The sequence below is a fragment of the Conger conger genome, chromosome 5 (assembly GCF_963514075.1).
Source record: "Conger conger chromosome 5, fConCon1.1, whole genome shotgun sequence".
Lineage (NCBI taxonomy): Eukaryota > Metazoa > Chordata > Actinopteri > Anguilliformes > Congridae > Conger > Conger conger.
The window spans coordinates 54,462,831-54,482,830 of NC_083764.1; the positions used below are offsets into that span (position 1 = coordinate 54,462,831).

The following is a 20,000-nucleotide window of genomic DNA, read 5'->3' on the forward strand; positions in this document are numbered from 1 at the left end:
GTAATCCTGGTGACCCTGGCTGACCCTTTCTCCCTGGTAACACACACACAAACACACACACACAAACGCACACATACACAAACACACACGAGCAGACTCACACACACGCACACAAACACACACGCACAGACACGCATACACAAACACACACAAGCAGACTCACACAAACGCACACAAACACACACATACACAAACACACACGAGCAGACTCACACACACGCACACAAACACACATGCACACAAACACACACGCACAGACACACATACACAAACACACACACGCAGACACACATACACAAACACACACACGCAGACACACATACACAAACACACATAAGCAGACACACGCAGACACACACATAAAAACATACACAAACACACACGCAGCGACACACACACACAAGCACACACAAGCACACACATGCATGAACAAAAAATCTGTTTACACACAGCATAGGCTGAAAAAGTATTTGCCCCCTTCCTGATGTCCTCTAGTATCACATATTGAATGGCTTCAGATCTTTAGACAAAATGTAACAAAGGGAAACTGAGTGAAGACAAAAACGTTAATCAAACACCCATATCACTCATGCGGAATAGTAATCAGGAAGGGGGCACATACTTTTTCACATCACTGCATATTCTCTGCTTCCTGAAACAGTGAGGTCAAATAAATTCCTGCCGAAACAGGCCTCACCTATAATTCCGACTGTCCCAACGTTTCCTGGGTTGCCAGGGAAACCAGGAGGCCCCGGTGGACCAATGGGTCCTGGTGGTCCAGGTGGTCCAGGTGTGGGGCGGAAGACAGGGTCCCCAGGAAGCCCTTTGGGTCCTTCAGAACAACGCAGGTCAGACGGACAGGTGAGAGAGGAAGAAAGGGTAACAGAATGGCAAAAAGGGGGCAAAATCCAGGCCTGAACCCTCAAATGGAAACCACATGAGGTAAAAAAATTTAAAAAGGGACTATAAGCGACTTTTAGTTGATTAGACTAAGCAGGGGACAGTCCGCCTTGCTCAAGGCCCTTAAGCTGTGTGGATCTTATTGTGGCTACACTCAGGCTTGAACCACCAACCTTCCGGGTCCCAATCATCTACCTTAGCCACTAGGCTACAGGCTACCCCTATAGGGGAGGGGAGCCTATCCTAGGGACCTCCAGGGTGTGTCACGGTGCTCACCTGGCTCTCCGATCATCCCCTTATCTCCCACACATCCTCTTCGGCCCTCAAGACCGGGAGGGCCCTTGGGCCCCGGCACGCCCATTATCCCCATAAGTCCGGTCATACCTGGATGAGAGGACATCCATAATCCGTACACATCACACAACATGCTACATCCATTATCCATACACACCACAAGATATGTTGCATCCATCATCCATACACACAAGAGGTGCTGCATCCATTATCCTTACACACAATAGATGCTGCATCCATTATCCATACACACCACAAGAGATGCTGCATCCATTATCCATACTCACAAGAGATGCTGTATCCATTATCCATACTCACAAGAGATGCTGTATCCATCATCCATACACACAAGAGATGCTGCATCCATTATCCATACACACAAGAGATGCTGCATCCATTATCCATACACCCATGATATGCTGCATCCATTATCCTTACACACAATAGATGCTGCATCCATTATCCTTACACACCACAAGAGATGCTGCACCCATTATCAACCAACACTGGGACAAATCATGTTTCAGTGGTCTGTGTACACTCATGAATATTATATCCATTATCACCAAACACTGAGTGAAGTAAAGTATCAACGGTCAGTGTACATGTAAATATTATATCAATTATCAGTGAACAGGGGTCTCCAGCAGTGTTCTGATTGGCTGTCTCACTGTAACTCTGGGGAAGGCGGAGCTTTACCTTTGGGACCGGGGGGCCCTGGAAACCCTGGGTGTCCGGGAGGTCCTCTGGGACCCGTCTCTCCTTTTGGACCTGGGTGTCCTGGAGGACCGTCATTCCCCCTTTCGCCCCGAAATGGAAGCCCTGTCCCTGGCAACCCAATGACCCCTGGCGGCCCTAACACACATACAAACACACACACACACAAAATACCTTAGATAGACACTGACACATATCGTCATACATATACACACACACACACACCCAAAGTACCTTAGACACTGACACACATAGTCATGCATATACACACACACACACACAGAATGCACTCACCTGGTGGCCCTGTTTTCCCTTGGTTACCAGGGTCTCCTGGTAGTGCAGAGGTGTAATTACAGCAGCCTGTGCCAGGAAGACCAACATCACCAGGGCTTCCTGGTTCACCTGTAGGGACATCACAAGGACAGCTGAGAGAGGTGACACCTCGCTTACTGTGGAGTATAGTACATTTTCACTACTCTGGGGTGTGCTGTACTATCGTATATATTCACTGTTCTGGGGTGTATTATAGTAAATATTCACTACTCTGGGATGTGTATACTGCTACATATTCACTACTCAGGTGTGTTGCATAATACCTAATATTTATTTATTTATTTTTAATCAGGGACTGCACATTAATCAACATCAATATCACAACCAATGTAAATGTGCCAGGGTTAGCTGTAGCTCATTTGCACCTGTAGTCCCTGATATTCACTACTCTGACTGGGGTGTGTTGTATCATAGTAAATATTCACTACTGTCGGGTGTGTGTTGTTTAATACTACATATTTTCTACTCTGGGTGTGTTGTATAACAGAAAATGTTCACTACCCTGGGGTGTGTTCTATAATGCAGAGTGCCAGATTGTACATACCCGGTGACCCCTCCCAGCCCCTCACACCTTTGGGGCCCCAGAGAGAGGTCCCTTGTGGCCCTGGGTTGCCGTTAGGGCCCCGGTCCCCTGGGAATCCTCGGGGTCCATCGGGGCCCCTCTCACCAGCACCTGAGAGAGAGAGCGATCAGGTGTCATTTGGGGAGTCCTCATAAGAGTGGTAATTTCTGATACACACACACACACACACACACAATTGTGCACCCACAATATAGGCTGGTGGAGAAAGGGGTTATCTCCACACACTGTGTTCAATGCTCCCTAAACAAATGGTGTCAACAAATCACACGCATCTAGAACCGTGTGATGTACTGCATGTGCTGTCGCAAAGATGGTAATTTAAATGTGTGTGTGTGTGTGCGTGTGTGTGAGTCTCTGTGTGTCTATGTGTGTGTGTATGTGTATGTGTGTGTGTGTGTGTGTGTGAGTGATTGTGTGTGTGTATGTGTATGTGTGTGTGTGTGTGTGGATAACTCACCTCTGCTCCCCTTCTCCCCCTTCACTCCTCTCAGACCATTCAAACCCGGGATACCATGAGGCCCCGGGGAACCTGATGGACAATTAACAATCAAGAGCGTCAGTCACAAGCAGCTGTCAGTCAAAGACAACTCTCAGTCAAATCGAACAATGTTGGGTCTGCAATGTGTTTGGACAGATGTCTCCACTATGGCAGAGGTGGGCTGTCCTGCACTTACAGTGTCAGAGATGGTCCTGACTGTTGCTTCAGCTAAACCTACAGTGACTACAGTACATTACTATGGCATAATTGGTTATCTCTCTAGTAGGGAGAGTAATATCAGACTGGGGCCACTGTACCTGGGGGGCCTGGGCTTCCTGGGGCGCCTAGACGGCCAGTTGGTCCTGGAGGTCCTGCTCGACCAGGGTACCCCTGAGCACCGGTCAGACCTGCGAAACCAGGTGGGCCAGGTGGTCCTACAAACACACAACAGAACAGGATATGGAGTAAGAAAGTGAGTAAGTAAGCACAGGTTATGGTGGACTTACAGGTTATGGTGGAGGATGTGGAGTAGGGGAGTAAGTATGGAGTAGGAGAGATAGGAGAAAGAGTGAGCAAGGGGTATGGTAGAGAGTGAGTACTAGAAGTGTGGAGGAATAAGTATGGAGTGGGGTAGTGAGTACGGAGCAGAAGGGAGTTACTATGTGGGTGTGGGTGTCCTTAAGTGAACATTCTAATGCTGGTGTAGCAATCACTGCTGGTGGCTCAAAGCAACACATTTTGAAAGAAAAAAAACATTAAATTGTGTTGCTGCTTGGCCAGACTGTCTTCACACCTAACTCCCAGGTAAAGGTGTGGTGTAAAATCAGCAGTGTTCAGCCCTCGAGGACCAGGGATAAGAGTAACAGGGACATGGGTAGTAGAGCAGCGCAGGTATGGTTACGTGAGAAGGGGACACTGCACCTGGGAGCCCCTGTCCAGCACAGCCTTTGGGGCCAGGAAGTCCCCTGTTTCCTGGGGGGCCAGAGAAACCGGGGGCCCCTCTGTCCCCCTCCAAACCAGGACCACCTGCAAAGAGGACACAACCGGACATTTTGGTAAGGCTTTATTTTACAGCCGTTAATTACATAGTACTTGCTGGGTAAGGAACTTGGCTTGTCAACTAAAGGCTGCAGTTTAGATTCCCAGGTTGGACACTTCCATTGCAACCTTGATTGCTGAATTACTTGCATCGCTCTGGATAATAGTGTCTGCTAAACACCAGTAATGTAATGACACGGACAGATGCACAGGCAGACAGTATAGTTACTAAAATCTGACAATATTTCAAATTTGAAACCCTTGAGACCAGTTTTACTGCTGGTGTTAATTCTTATCTTCAGGCAGTATTTATTCAGCATTGTCTTTAATGGGGAATTTCACCCACATTCAGCAATTATATATGTCATAATTTAGCCTGACTACAGCACAAGTGCAAGGGTGTTAACACATAAGAACTCAAGCTTGCATCAGAAAAAGGGGACACTGTTTGTAATAGAGGGTGAATATGAGTGTCACCTGGCTTTCCTCTCTCTCCTGGGGGTCCCTGCAGTCCAGGTGGTCCTGGGTTGTTAACGGAGTCTCCGATGTCACCTGATCAAAGACAGAATGTGATTTGCCAGCCGATGTCCCTGTAATATCGATGCGTGCTACATTCCTGAGTCTCCTCCCAAATTACCTAACAGTTTCCTCCTCTACGACCTCACCCTTATGACCTCACAGTCCCCTCCCCATGACCTCACCCTTATGACCTCACAGTCCCCTCCCTATGACCTCACAATCTCCACCCCCATGACTTCACCCTTATGACCTCAGTCTCCACCCCCAAGACTTCACCCTTATGACCTCACAGTCTCCACCCCCATGACTTCACCCTTATGACCTCACAGTCTCCACCCTCATGACTTCACCCTTATGACCTCACAGTCTCCTTCCCATCACTTCACAGTCTCCTCCCCCATTACCTCAGTCTCCACCCCCATAGCTTCATAGTATCCACCCTTATGATCTCACAGTCCCTTCCACCCTGACCTCACAGTCCCCGCCCCTATCACCTTGCAGTCTCCTCCCTCAGAACTCAGTCTCCACCCCCAGGACCTCACTACCTCCTCTTCCAAAGCCCCAGAGTCTACAGTCTAAAGCCCCCATATACAGTGTTAATTACAGCATAGGCCATTTTCGCCTCCTCACCTTTAATTCCGGGGTACCCCTGTGGCCCGGGGAGTCCGGGGGGGCCACTGTACCCAAAATCTCCCTGCGGGGAAAGCGCACCTCAGTCAGTAAGAGGAACACTCACTTCATGGACAGCCTCCAGGTGAGGCCCTGTCAATCAACCGCCAGGAGAGCTACCAGTTTAGAGCTGTTTAGTATCGCTGCGGACTTTCCTCTAGACACGGTAACGTTGATTTTTAAATTGCTCATTTGAACAGCAAGGGTTAGGGCTTGAGCCAGTTTGTTTGTCTGTTACCTGCTAATCACTTCTACTGGTTGCATACCTGTAGAGTGATTGAACATTTGTCTTAAATAGCTGTGGAATTTATCAGTAGATTAGCTTTGATTTGATATTGCTTGTGAGCAATTGTAGGCCATTTAAATAGGCGTGTCAGAGCGAAGCTAGCGTCGCTTCATCCCAGTTTGTGATGTTATGTTTCACCCCATCCCAGTCTGCTCTCTCCCTCGAAGACCTCCCCTGCGACGTGGGCCTCCACGGCGTCGGAACCCCTCCAACCTCAGCTACCCCCCGCTGACCCCCTGTGAGGACTTTGCTGTCACAGGGGGACTATGGAACTGCCAGTCTGCCACTCGGAAGGCTGACTTCATCCCTGCGTATGCCTCCCTCCAGTCCCTACAATTCCTTGCCCTCACAGAGACCTGGATCACACCTGACAACACCGCCACTCCCGCTGCCCTCTCATCCTCCTTCTCCTTCTCGCACACTCCCTGGCCTTCCGGCCGTGGCGGTGGTACTGGTCTTTTAATTTCCCCCTCGTGGAAATTCTCTGTTCTCCCCCTCTCTGACCTGTCCATATCCACTTTTGAATTCCATTCTGTTGCAGTATCCTACCCTACTAACCTTTTCATTGCAGTTATCTACCGTCCTCCAGGGCCCCTGGGAAACTTCCTTGATGAGCTAGAAACCCTTCTCAGCTCCTTCCCTGAGGATGGCACCCCACTGATTCTCCTTGGAGACTTCAACATCCACCTAGAAGCCTCCCAGGCTGCTGCCTTCCTACCGCAAATCCACTCCTTCGGCCTCTCCCTGCAACACTCTCCTCCAACCCACAAGGCGGACAATGTCCTAGACCTTGTCTTCGTGAGGAACTGCTCATGCTCCGATTTCTCAGTTACCCCTCTGCATACATCTGATCACCACTTCATCTCATTCTCCCTCCCTCTTCCTCCCCATCTTCCTCCCCCTCCTCCTACCCACACTTCCTCAGCCCGCCGTAACCTCCACTCCCTCTCACCCTCTTCCTTTGCCAGCAACGTCACCACCTCACTCCCACCTCTCGAATCCTTCTTCAAACTCCCCACTAACTCTGCATCTGCCACCCTCCTTTTATCTCTCTCCTCCGCCTTTGACTCTCTCTGTCCCCATGTCTCAAAGCCACCTCGCACATCCCCTCCCAGTCCTTGGATATCTGACACCCTCCGTACCTCCAGGGCCAGCCTCCGCGCAGCGGAGAGGAAGTGGGGGAAATCCAGGGACGCTTCAGACCTCACGACTTACCAGTCTCTCCTGGCAGCATTCTCTTCCGCTGTCACTGCCGCCAAAGCAAAATACTATCAAACACAAATTCAGAACTCCGCTTCCAACCCCCGGAAACTTTTCTCTATTTTCTCCTCTCTCCTCAACGCACCGCCTCCTCCTCCTCAGTCCTCCTTCGCTGCTGATGACTTTGCTGATTTCTTCGATGAGAAGGTCACAGTCATCCGCAGATCCTTTACAACCACCGCCCCGCTCACTGTGCCCATCCCGCCCTCTAGGCCCATCCCTTCCTTTTCCACTTTCTCCCCCCTTACAGACTCTGATGTTTCTCAACTCCTGCTCTGCCACCGCCCTACAACCTGTGCCCTTGACCCTATCCCCTCTTCTCTTCTCCAAACTATCACACCTGACATTCTCCCATTTGTCACCTCCCTTGTCAACTCCTCCCTGTCTTCCGGCTGTTTTCCGGCATCCTTCAAGAGGGCCCACATCACTCCGCTGCTAAAAAAGCCTGCTCTGGATCCCTCCATCATCCAGAACTACCGCCCGGTATCTCTTCTTCCTTTCCTTTCTAAAACTATAGAACGAGCCGCTTCTACTCAACTTTCTTCTTTCTTTTCTAACAACAACCTGCTAGATCCCCATCAGTCTGGCTTCAGATCGGGCCACTCGACAGAGACTGCGCTCCTCTCCGTCAGTGAGTCACTCCATGCCGCACGAGCAGCCTCCCTCTCCTCTGTCCTCATTCTTCTAGATCTCTCTGCTGCCTTCGACACTGTGGATCACTCCATCCTCCTGTCTGCCCTGTCAGCAACGGGCATCTGTGGCACAGCCCTGGACTGGATTGAGTCCTACCTCTCTGGTCGCTCCTTCCAGGTTGCCTGGGCTGGTTCGGTATTGACACCTCGGCCCCTCGCCACAGGAGTTCCCCAGGGCTCAGTCCTAGGCCCGCTTCTTTTTTCTCTTTACACTCGCTCCCTTGGCCCTGTGATCACTGCACATGGGCTATCCTACCACTGCTACGCGGACGCTACCCAACTCTTCGTCTCGTTCCCGCCGTCTGATACGCAGGTTTCAGCCCATATCTCTGCTTGCCTGAGGGACATCCAGAGCTAGATGGACAACCACCATCTAAAGCTCAACCCAGGCAAGACTGAAATGATATTCATCTCTGCTAATACCTCTCCCCATCTGGATCTCTCCATTTCCCTCGGGGATACCACACTCACGCCGTCACCCAGTGCACGGAACCTCGGCGTGGTGATGGACAGCAGACTGTCCCTTTCCGAGAACATTGCGGCGGTGACCCGGTCTTGCAGGTTCTTTCTATACAACATACGGAGAATCCGCCCCTTTCTCACACCTTACTCGACCCAGCTCCTGGTCCAAGCGATGGTTCTGTCCCGTCTGGACTACTGCAATTCCCTCTTGGCTGGCCTCCCAGCGTCTGCCATCAGACCCCTCCAACTCATCCAGAATGCAGCAGCTCGTCTGGTCTTTAACCTTCCCAAATACTCACACGTCACCCCCCTGCTTACTTCCCTCCACTGGCTGCCTGTCATGGCTCGCATCAAATTCAAAACATTGGTGCTAGCCTTCCAAGCAGTTAAAGGGTCTTCCCCAGCTTATCTACATTAAATCATCAGACCCTACACCCCTGCCAGACCTCTTCGTTCAGCCTCCACAGGCCGCTTGGCACCTCCCCCTCTCCGAACCTCCACCTCACGCTCACGACTACTGTCTGTTCTGGCTCCGCGGTGGTGGAACGAACTCCCCGTTGAGGTCAGAACTGTAGAATCTCTCCCCACCTTCAAGCGCAAGCTGAAGACACACCTCTTCAAGCAGCACCTCTCCCCATCCCTCCCTACCTCCCTGTGAACCTTAATTGTTGTCTCTGTGACTTGCTTTGTGTATGGGTATTTTTAGTTGGCTAGGTAAGCAGTGTTTGGATAATTAACTTTGGTCACTTTTACTCTGTTTGTTTGTTTCTTTGTTCCAAAAAAAAATATATATATATATATATATATATATATATTTTTTTTTTTTCCCTCGTCCTTATCTTTGTTGTACAGGTAGCAGTTGAAATTGTACTTCCCTCTAGGGTCTTTCAGCGCACTTATCCCTGGTTATGGGTATGCACTTTGTTGTACGTCGCTCTGGATAAGAGCGTCTGCCAAATGCCAATAATGTAATGTAATGTACCACTGATAGCCTAACCCTTACTGACACAGACTACCCAAATGTATTAACAACATTACAGTGAATACTTCAGCATACTACAGATTATTTCTCCTATCAGATTTGCAATACATTTTTTAAAATATTGCTGTGAAATAGATTTAGAAGGGATCTACAGAATAATATTATAATAAATATTTATTTTTTGTGAGAGAGAAGAGAACAGGCAGCCAGCTGCACACACCTGGTCGCCCACGGGACCGGCTGTACCGTTGCACCCGGGCGATCCCGGAAGGCCCTTCGCTCCGGGCAGACTGGCCCCTGGTCGCCCCGGCAGACCCGGCAACCCCGGGGAGCCGGGCCACCCGTCTCTGCCCGGCTGCCCCGCCCCTCCTGGCTGTCCTTTCTGACCTGCGACAGACACGCACACCACTCCCTACGGTCAACATTAAACAAAATGGATTCAAACTGATTTTCTGAGAACAACTGGCACCACCCTCATAGGTGCACTTTCACAGACCCATCCTGCAGTGCAGTACTGCAGTGCCTATGAGGGCAGTGCATTAAGTTCTTGGACAGCCTGTAGCCTTGTGGTTAAGGTACATGACTCGGACCCGGAAAGGTTGGTGGTTCAAGCCCTGGTGTAGCCACAATTTGATCAGTGCAGCTGTTGGGCCCTTGAGCAAGGCCCATAACCCCCATATTGCACAAGGGTGGATAGTACCCTGCTTAGTCGAATTGACTGTAAGCTAAATAATAACAACTTTTTATCCAAAGTGACTTACAGTTGATTAGACTAAGCGGGGGCAAATCCCCCCTGGAGCAATGTGCGGTTAAGGGCCTTGCTCAAGGGCCCAACCTCTGCACTGATCTTATTGGGGCTACACTGGAGCTTGAACCACCAATCTCCCAGGGGATATTTTACAAAGCTGGCTAACTTGAAAGATATGGAACACAGACTAAAGTAAAAATAGCTGATCCATGTTTTACTTGAAGGAACATTTTGTGTCCCACCAATTTCCACCTCACGGTCTGCCACTGGACAGCACTATAAACTACGCTGGTTCACTCCTGTACTTAAGCACAGTAAAAACATATCAGATAGATCTGCAGTCTGCAGCTGTAGCTGGTGCTAATACAAAGCTCAATCATATCTTGATCTGACATGAGAAATAATTAAGAGCAGAATCCTCAAAAACGGATCTACCCTTGTGGTGCACCCCTGACTCTCCTCTCACCTCTGGGGCCAGTGTATCCCTGTGGCCCCCGCATCATGTCTCCCCGAGTCCCTTTGAACATGTTCATGTCTCCCAGGCGGCCGGCACGGCCCTGCACACCTTCCCAGATAGAACAGGAACAGTGAGCTGGGCACACTGCAGGCACTTTCACGCAGCAAATCTCACCATTGCTGAAACTATTTCATATCAATACAATCAATTTAGCATTGTAAAGCACACAGGAAGACAAACATCACTGTCAATAACAATGTATAACAGGCTAAGGTGAATAACGTGGTTCAGGTGATACTCAATCTACTACCCCTCTTATTCACATCTGCCTATTCAAATAGGATGGCAGTGTAGCGTAGTGGTTAATAATTCAATTCAATTCAATAAATTCAAATTCAATTCAATTCAATTCAATTGTATCTGCACAATGTAATTTACAGACACTATTACAAAGATTCTGTACAGGAAAAATGATAAGTATCAGTGTGTCTGGCTGCATATCACTGACATCCCTCTGTGTCTGTGCTGTGGGGTCAGTTACCTTTTCTGCCTTTGAACCCCTTGGGCCCCGGAGGGCCAGGGAAGTCATCGACCCCTCGCTCCCCTTTCCTCCCCGGACGCCCAGTGGGGCCCGGCCGTCCAGGTAACGCTGCTCCAGCATTCCCAGGGAGCCCACGGACACCTGCACAGATAGGACATCTCAGCGTGTGTGTGAGTGCACATCGCCTCCTTCTGTAGGGGACCCTGTATGAGTCCCTGTTCTTACTCTCAAGAACCACACTGTATATAACACTATGCTGAAACCTATACTAGACAGGACAGTTCATTCAGGACAGTTGCATGTCAGAAAACATAATTACTTAACCTTTTTTCTGCTTGGTCTCAGGAGGAAAAGACATTGCAACCTTAGATTTTGTGATGTCACTTTGACATCACGGTGACATCACAGTGACATCACGGCAGTGGATCTGAGATAGTGTACCTGCGAGGGCGGGGCGAGCGGGTCTCCAGCTCTCTGTGGTGTACTGTGGTCTCTGTGGTGTACTGTGGTCTCTGTGGTGAACTGTGGTCTCTGTGGTAAACTGTGCTCTCTGTGGTGTACTGTGGTCTCTGTGGTGTACTGTGGTCTATGTGGTGTACTGTGTTCTCTGTAGTGTACTGTTCTCTGTGGTGTACTGTGGTCTCTGTGTTATTCTGTGGTCTCTGGTGTACTGTGGTTTCTGTGGTGTACTGTGCTCTCTGTGGTGTACTGGGGTCTGTGGTGTACTGTGGTCTCTGTGGTGTACTGTGGTCTCTGTGGTGTACTGTAGTCTCTGTGGTGTACTGTGCTCTCTGTGGTGTACTGTAGTCACTGTGGTGTACTGTAGTCTCTGTGGTGTACTGTGCTCTCTGTGGTGTACTGTGGTCTATGTGGTGTACTGTGTTCTCTGTAGTGTACTGTTCTCTGTGGTGTACTGTGGTCTCTGTGTTGTTCTGTGGTCTCTGGTGTACTCTGGTGTACTGTGCTCTCTGTGGGGTACTGTGCTCTCTGTGGTGTACTGTGGTCTCTGTGGTAAACTGTGCTCTCTGTGGTAAACTGTGCTCTCTGTGGTGTACTGTGGTCTCTGTGGTGTACTGTGGTCTATGTGGTGTACTGTGTTCTCTGTAGTGTACTGTTCTCTGTGGTGTACTGTGGTCTCTGTGTTATTCTGTGGTCTCTGGTGTACTGTGGTTTATGTGGTGTACTGTGCTCTCTGTGGTGTACTGGGGTCTGTGGTGTACTGTGCTCTCTGTGGTGTACTGTGCTCTCTGTGGTGTACTGTAGTCTCTGTGGTGTACTGTGGTCTCTGTGGTGTACTGTGGTCTCTGTGGTGTACTGTGGTCTCTGTGGTGTACTGTAGTCTCTGTGGTGTACTGTGGTCTCTGTGGTGTACTGTGGTCTCTGTGGTGTACTGTGGTCTCTGTGGTGTACTGTGGTCTCTGTGGTGTACTGTGCTCTCTGTGGTGTACTGTGCTCTCTGTGGTATACTGTAGTCACTGTGGTGTACTGTAGTCTCTGTGGTGTACTGTGCTCTCTGTGGTGTACTGTGGTCTATGTGGTGTACTGTGTTCTCTGTAGTGTACTGTTCTCTGTGGTGTACTGTGGTCTCTGTGTTGTTCTGTGGTCTCTGGTGTACTGTGGTGTACTGTGCTCTCTGTGGGGTACTGTGCTCTCTGTGGTGTACTGTGGTTGAGGACGTTTGCGTACCTTTCACCCCAGCTGGCCCCAGATTTCCAGGGTCGCCCGAGATTCCTTGGGGGCCGGGAGATCCGGGGTGTCCGGGGGGGCCTGGGGGGCCTAAGTCCCCTTGGGGTCCCTTCCTGCCCCTGCCAGAGAGGCCGACGTCACCCTTCATGCCTTTCTCTCCGAGGTAACCTTGCAAATTCAGTTTGATACAAGTTAAAATATTTAAAAAGAGGTAGTTCACACTGGTCCCCTGAGCTACCCACCATGAGTCATGTGATAAATTGGGGGAGGTGTCGGGCGCAAGCCCTCCTGACTCGAGCATGTGTAGCTCACTCCATGTTAGCCATTAACTTTCTTCGCCGAACAGGACAGCTCACCTTGGGAGCCCTTGGAGCCTTTCTCCCCGGGGGGCCCTGGCAGGCCCGGGGGCCCAGTTTCCTGGGAACAGTTCCCTGCACAGAGAGGGGCCGAGGGCCCCGTTGGGCCTGGGTCGCCTCTCTCTCCCTGGATCCCCTTCCAGCCCCGACTGCCGGGCCGTCCTGGGACCCCTGGAAGATGCCACAGCACACAGGTGCAGGCACCCTGAAATCCCTCCTCAGTAGGGTGCCTTTCGGGGGGTTGCCGTCACTCATTAACAGAGGTGGAGAGTCCAGGGGCCAGAAAGTAAGAGTCCTGTGTCCATGTGTTTCTTCCACCCATGAACTCCAGCCAGCTGACTTCACCAATTAGTTCTGCTCTCTATGAGCAAATCCAGGTGATTTGAGCAAAATACTGGGACTTTCTGACACTGGATTTTACATCTCTGTTTTCAATCAAACCTGGTCTTTTCTGAAAGGCCTGTATGGATTATAGACTATAGGCTTATAAACCTTTTGAACCTGGATTTACCACCTCTGGTGGAAATTAAACCTAGTCTTTTCTTTTACAGTTTTTATAGATTATAGACTTCTAGGAGGTTAGAACAAAATACTTGGGAGGACTTTTACTTTGTGAACCTGACTTTTCCACCACTGTTGACAATAAAAAAGGCCAAAGTCTTTTCTTAGCGGCCTTTATAGACTATTGACTGTGAGGAGGTTAGAATGGAATAGTGGGCAGGACTTTTACTTTGTGAACCTGGATTTAGCACCTCTCCTCGTTGATGACATCACTGCCCTGGTGCAGTACCTTCTGAGCCAGGTGGGCCTGGTGGGCCATGGCCTGCTTTTGGTCCAGGTATCCCAGGAAGCCCTGGTGGTCCTGGTGGTCCTGGGGGTCCCTGGGCCCCCCGGCCGTCGGCAGGCTGTCCCTTCGGCCCCTGGAGGCCACGTCGGCCAGGCAGTCCAGGGTGCCCCTGCAGGCTCGGCCCTGCGGGGCCTGGGTATCCTGGATCTCCCGGAGCCCCTCGTACCCCTACAGGAGGAACGCACAATCAATCAATCAATCAATAATCCAAACAATCAATGAATCTATCAATACATCAATAATCCAAACAATCAATCAATCAGCCAATCAATCAATCATCCAAACAATCAGTCAATAAATAAATCAATCAATCTACCAATTCATCAACCAATCAATTAATCATTAATTCACTCAATCAATCAAAGTGACCATATGACACACACACACACACCCTTGTACATATACCATTGTACACACACACACACTCACGTGCACACACACTCTCACAGGTACACACACACACACTCACGTGCACACACACACTCACAGGTACACACACACACACACACACACACACACTCACTCACTCACTCACTCACATGCACACACACACTCACGTGCACACACACCATATATCCACACATTCATACACACAGCCCCATCAGCAGGAGCACCGTGCCATGTTCGTCTTGGTACCTGCGGTTCCACCCCGTTCCCCAGGATCGCCTCTCGCTCCTTTGGGCCCGGCTGGGCCGGAGGGCCCAGGAAAACCCAGAAGGCCTGGATCTCCCGGGACACCTGACGAGAGCAGACACAGATCCAGAACCCGCTGCTCCAGTTAACCCCCACGCCCATCCCCCTCATCCTCCACACAGCCAGCGGGATACTCACCGTTAGGGCCAGGGTCGCCCTTAGGTCCCACTGGTCCGGGGTTATGGTACTCACAGGGCAGCGTGTCACCTGCACAGGGCCCATACAGAACAATTCACTTATCATATTTATTTGTTAAACTTGTTTAGTCCTTATCCTGTGCTGCAGAAGTCGCCCAGTCTCCCCTTTTGAATCGGAAACGGATGTATGTCAAAGATTGGGTTTTTACCTTTGAGACCCTTTAGTCCTTGGAGTCCTGTCCTCCCTGGGGGGCCCGGATCTCCCTGGGGGCCCGGCACCCCCCCTGGGCCTGCTATTCCAGCACCTGGTGGTCCGGCAGGTCCCGGAGGGCCTTTGAACCCATCTGGTCCTGGATACCCTCTGTCGCCTGGCAACCCTGGGTAACCATCCCCCTAAGAGACCAACCAGTCAAACGCAGACATACCAAATAGCACCACCGCTAGGTTGTCATGGTGGCCATGGAGTGTGACACACATTCATACACACTGAGCTGAAGCATGTATATGTCTGCGACCTTTGACCTTGTCTCAGTGTTGAAGGCATGCATTCCATATGCTGAATGTTCGGGTATATGTTGTAAATTATTGTATTTATTTCACCACCAACAACAATACAATACAATTGGGTGCGATTTATGTCAAACAATCTGAGCTAGCTGAATAGCTGCTTTACCTGGTCTTTTTTTTTAAAAGGTAAGAACCAAAATTAAATAGCATTATTGTCAACTCATTTTTTTGTTCGACACACTACCTTTTCCAGTTGTTAGCTACTGTTTGCTAACAATAGTTAACGTTCGTAACAGAAAAATGTTTGAATATGTTGATCGCACGTCTGGTTGCAAGCACAGACCACTTGTGTTCCATCTACTTCAACTTTGCAACTACAGGAGGTTGGAAGCATGGAACCAGAATATTTAGACTTCAGGACTTCAAGGAAGAGACCTTTCAGTGCTAACAACACAGCGTTGAGTATCTGGTGAGTCTTTGGAAAGTTTGGTGTGGGTAGAGTGTGCCTCCATCATAAGACCCTGTCTGTGCTGAAGCGGGTGGGGGTACCGGCGGTCCTGGATCCCCTGGGGTGCCAGGAGGCCCATCTTCCCCTGCTTCTCCTGGGACACCTGGGAAGCCACCAGGACCTGGAATGCCCAAGTCACCTTTCAGCCCTGAAAAGAAAGAAATTCCTTCTGTCTGGTTTTCCAGGCTCTTATTATGCACAGGAAAGCTCTCTGTAGTTGACTCACCTTTAATGTGTGTCACATAGGGGTCTCCTTTCTGACCCTTTGATCCTGGAACCCCTGGAAGGCCTGGATTTCCCTGGAAACCACAAAACAAAACTTCATCACTATGAGAGACAACGCACGTGTCATCACTGTGAGACACACAACACAAGTGTCATCACTACGAAACGCATCTCGCTATGAGACACAATAGGTGAGTACTAGGAGTTATCACAGTGTTACATCATGCATGAGTCATCACTATGAGACACAACACACGTGTCATCACTACGAGACGTGATGCATGATGGACAATAAGACCAGTTGTGTATAGTGTGAGGGAGGCTTCACTCACATGGCGTCCGGGTCCTCCTGTATCCCCGTGGGGGCCGGGATCTCCCCGGATGCCCACCCTGCCAGGCACGCCGGGGCGACCTGGCTCCCCTTCCAGGCCCGGGTCACCTGGCAGGGCAGGGCCCTCACAGAAACACTCCCCTGCACAGCCTGAGGCAGAGGAGCCAGGGTTACAGTACAGAGCACACACACTCATGATACAGACACACACACCACATAACTCTGCACTTATTGATAGATACCCCCACACATGCACGGCACATAATGCAGGCAGGCACATATATCGCACATGGACATACACTCACACATACAAACACACACACGCACTTGCACATGCGCACATACACGTACACTTGCACATGCACACACACACATACACACTCATACACACACCCACACACACACACTCGTACCTCTCTTTCCTTTCTCCCCTGAGGCTCCAGGGGGACCTTGGCCTCCAACATCTCCAGGTTCACCCATCTCCCCTTTGAGACAGGAATGGGCATGCCCTGTGGGACAGACCCCCGAACCAGTCAGCAGAGTCTCACACACACACACACACACACACTCAGACACACACACGCACATACACACACACACGCCCACTCACACAGACACACACACACACAAGCATGCACACATATACACACCCCACCTCAAAACAAATCGGCTGTCAACTCTGAGTAACAGAGCCACACACTAACCAGGAAGTCAGCCATAATATGCTAATTATGGTGATAAATGCATAATTGCATAAGTAATTTGATGGTGATAAATGCTACGGTTGTGAAGTTATTAAAATGATATAAATGAATGATATGCAGATTAAGAATAATTGCTTAAACAGAGGAAGGACAGAGTGCTCACCCCCACACAAAAGAGACCCGCAACCACAGACACACAGTGATGACATCACACCGGGTTGGGACACAGCGATGACTTCGCAGGTGGCAGGTTGAGACACAGTGATGACATCATGCCAGGCAAGCGCAGAGCAAGGTCATGCAGGAATGAGAGTGAGACCACAAATACAATAGGGGGACTTTATGTGAGTTAGATTGTACAGTGGGTTTATCTATCTGTGATAATCCATTCAGGTGCAGGGGTGACCACTTACTGACCAATACCCAATGCAATGTGTGGATGAGGGAGAGGGAGAGAGTGAAAGAGAGAAAGATGGTGGGATGAGTACAGAGGAGGAAGGGAAGTATGGGGGGAGAAAAGGAAGGAAGTTGAGTAGTGGCCAGATGGGATGAGGATGACTGGTGACCTATTAACCATTATTTATACGCAGGTGTTTTTTTACAGCAACAACATGCTGAATTCCCCCCAGCTACCCTAACCTGCATGTCTTTGGACTGTGGGAGGAAACCAGAGTAGCTGGAGGAAACCCACACGAACACAGGGAAAACATGCAAATTCCACACAGAGAGGCCCCAGCCAGGATTCAAACCCAGGATCTGCTTGTTGTGAAGTGACAGTGCTATCCACTGCACCACCACGCGGAGATGTTCACAGGTCATCAATTGCAAGTCCAAGTCAAGTCTTAAGTCTCTGAGCTAGAGTCCAAGTCAAGTCTCAAGTCTCTGAGCTAGAGTCCAAGTCAAGTCTCAAGTCTCCAGAATGGTGCAGCCTAAACAACAGTATGGCTATAGAAATTAATCACAATTCCTATGCTAACTCATAATGTAAGCATTACTATGGGCTAATATAAGATGATGGTCAATAGCAAAATCGGGTCTGGTTACATGAACACAGATTAAGATTAATCCTGGACTAAATGCATCTTTGTATGGATAATCTCTAATTAAATTTAGTCCAAGACTAGGCTTTATTTACATCTGCGACTCAAGAATAATAATTGTAACTTTATCTGTTGAAATTTTAATCATGTTGCAGTATTGGTTTATTAATATACTCTTACTTTTTAATTTTTATATAAAGGTAACTGTTAAGTATTTACTTTAATCATTCAAAAAAATCAAATGAGGCTAGATATAGTTTATGCAAGAAATTGGGAGCTAACCTAACAAGTCATTCAGAATATTTAGACTTTAATTGTAAAGAAAGAGACCTTTCAGTGCTTTCAAGCCAATCTGAAGAAGCTTGTTTTAACGTTACTATACCTTATACTCGTGGTTCTCTAGCTTGCATAGCTTTTCAAGATCAACCATTTGAAATGCAAGCCAACATCGCTACAACTTGTCAATCAACAATATAAGAAAATAAGTGCTTCTGTTACGCTGATCAAACGGTGACACGAACATTAGCTGAAACACGAGTTATGTTAACGCAACAGTGAACAGCTCCGGTGCTGCTAAACTGACTTACATTTCCAAATGTCTGTACATTTCCAAATGTCTGTACATTTCCAAATGTCAGTTTTCAAATGTCTGCTGAAATTTGACGTGGTTGTTCCCATATTTTTTTTTTCAATTCTCCACATTTTGCTAGTTGTAATCATTTAGTTTGAATTATTTTAACTCAAAGCCACAACATGTGGAACTGTAATCTTAGCGAGCTATGTTGCAAGAAATACATCGTAGGGTGTTGCTATGTTTGCTACTTTGGGTAAACGACATTGGGTGTATCTTAACTAAGGAATATCTTTAATATAAATAATAGAAAAATAATCATTGGCAGTGGCTGAGTCCTTTTTGACGAGTCTGAGTCAAGTCTCAAGTCGTTGTTGAGTCGAGTCTGGAGTCCGTGTATGTGCGACTCGAGTGCAACTCGAGTCCCCATCTCTGCCACCATGCCGCCCAAAGTTAAAGGCAAAGGTAGGGAGAAAGAGAAGCAGGCGGACTGCACACCAGTTTACACTACATACCACCGCGTCCTGGAGGACCACGGAGTCCTTTGGCCCCTGGTGGCCCCTGCACCCCAGGTTGTCCTGGTATGCGGTCAGTGTAGGACCACCCAGGCTTCCCCTTCACCCCCTTTGGGCCCCGGAACCCTGGGCCGCCTGGCCGACCCACTGGACCTGAGGAGACAGGAAGTGCTGCATTTCAGCAGGAAGAGGCAAAGCTTGGCCTGGTATCTACCACAGTCGTGCATTTAACCCTTTTTTGGAATGTTCTTTCAACATTCTAAGTGTCTCAGTGTTCTAGAACTCCATTGCTTTCAATCACCAGTAGTGATTGCTACATCAGCATCAGAATGTTCAGCCAAGAACATTCTAATCACATATTTGTCGCCTTACGAGTTACTTAAAAATGCATGCTAAATAAAGTTAAGTTCACACACCTGCTCCACTTTGCCCTAGTTAAGAAGCAAATACTTCCATCCGCAGTTGAGTTTGTCATGGCTGTAAGCTAAGTATGCTTTTAAGCTGCATTTACCACACAGCTGGTGCATCTTGGGATATCAGAAGTAATTCTGGGATGTCAGCTAAAAGATTCCAAACAGATTGAATCCTGGGATATTACGCAAATGACGTCATGGGATGTCAGACAACCAGAAAAATAAATGATAGGCTATCATACAAAAAGAACCCTGAGATTCCAGGCAAAAGGAATCCTGGGATATCGGATAAAAGGAATCAAAGATGTCAGACAAATGGAATTCTGCAACATCAGAGGAACAGAATTCTAGGATGCCAAAGAAATGGAATTCTGGGATATCATGTGAAAAGACTCATGAGCCTGTAGAGAAATGCCAGTGTGCATGTACATCACACTTAGATGTATAGGGGTGAGTAACTGGGGGTGGGGGGGGGTTGGGTCTCACCTGTTAGGGACTGCCCTGGGGG

At 48.9% G+C, this 20,000-nt stretch overlaps 1 protein-coding gene across 1 annotated transcript in view; it reads right to left on the reverse strand.

The window, feature by feature from the left end:
• Window positions 1–20,000, reverse strand: part of LOC133128914 (collagen alpha-4(IV) chain-like) — a 36,008-nt gene that overhangs the window by 3,548 nt on the left and 12,460 nt on the right. The window contains exons 19-42 of the mRNA XM_061242722.1: window positions 19,979–20,000; window positions 19,080–19,232; window positions 16,663–16,758; window positions 16,251–16,399; window positions 15,735–15,814; window positions 14,984–15,071; window positions 14,680–14,748; window positions 14,463–14,586; window positions 13,792–14,016; window positions 13,002–13,076; window positions 12,646–12,813; window positions 10,960–11,067; window positions 10,428–10,526; window positions 9,434–9,600; window positions 5,493–5,556; window positions 4,227–4,331; window positions 3,623–3,739; window positions 3,285–3,356; window positions 2,789–2,917; window positions 2,206–2,313; window positions 1,894–2,049; window positions 1,177–1,284; window positions 698–832; window positions 1–33 (exon numbers count right to left, since the gene is read on the reverse strand). The exon at window positions 1–33 is cut by the window's left edge and continues 84 nt beyond it; the exon at window positions 19,979–20,000 is cut by the window's right edge and continues 83 nt beyond it. Of these exons, the coding sequence (XP_061098706.1) occupies window positions 1–33; window positions 698–832; window positions 1,177–1,284; window positions 1,894–2,049; window positions 2,206–2,313; window positions 2,789–2,917; window positions 3,285–3,356; window positions 3,623–3,739; window positions 4,227–4,331; window positions 5,493–5,556; window positions 9,434–9,600; window positions 10,428–10,526; window positions 10,960–11,067; window positions 12,646–12,813; window positions 13,002–13,076; window positions 13,792–14,016; window positions 14,463–14,586; window positions 14,680–14,748; window positions 14,984–15,071; window positions 15,735–15,814; window positions 16,251–16,399; window positions 16,663–16,758; window positions 19,080–19,232; window positions 19,979–20,000 (2,650 nt within the window). The remainder of the gene's footprint in view (window positions 34–697; window positions 833–1,176; window positions 1,285–1,893; window positions 2,050–2,205; window positions 2,314–2,788; window positions 2,918–3,284; window positions 3,357–3,622; window positions 3,740–4,226; window positions 4,332–5,492; window positions 5,557–9,433; window positions 9,601–10,427; window positions 10,527–10,959; window positions 11,068–12,645; window positions 12,814–13,001; window positions 13,077–13,791; window positions 14,017–14,462; window positions 14,587–14,679; window positions 14,749–14,983; window positions 15,072–15,734; window positions 15,815–16,250; window positions 16,400–16,662; window positions 16,759–19,079; window positions 19,233–19,978) is intronic.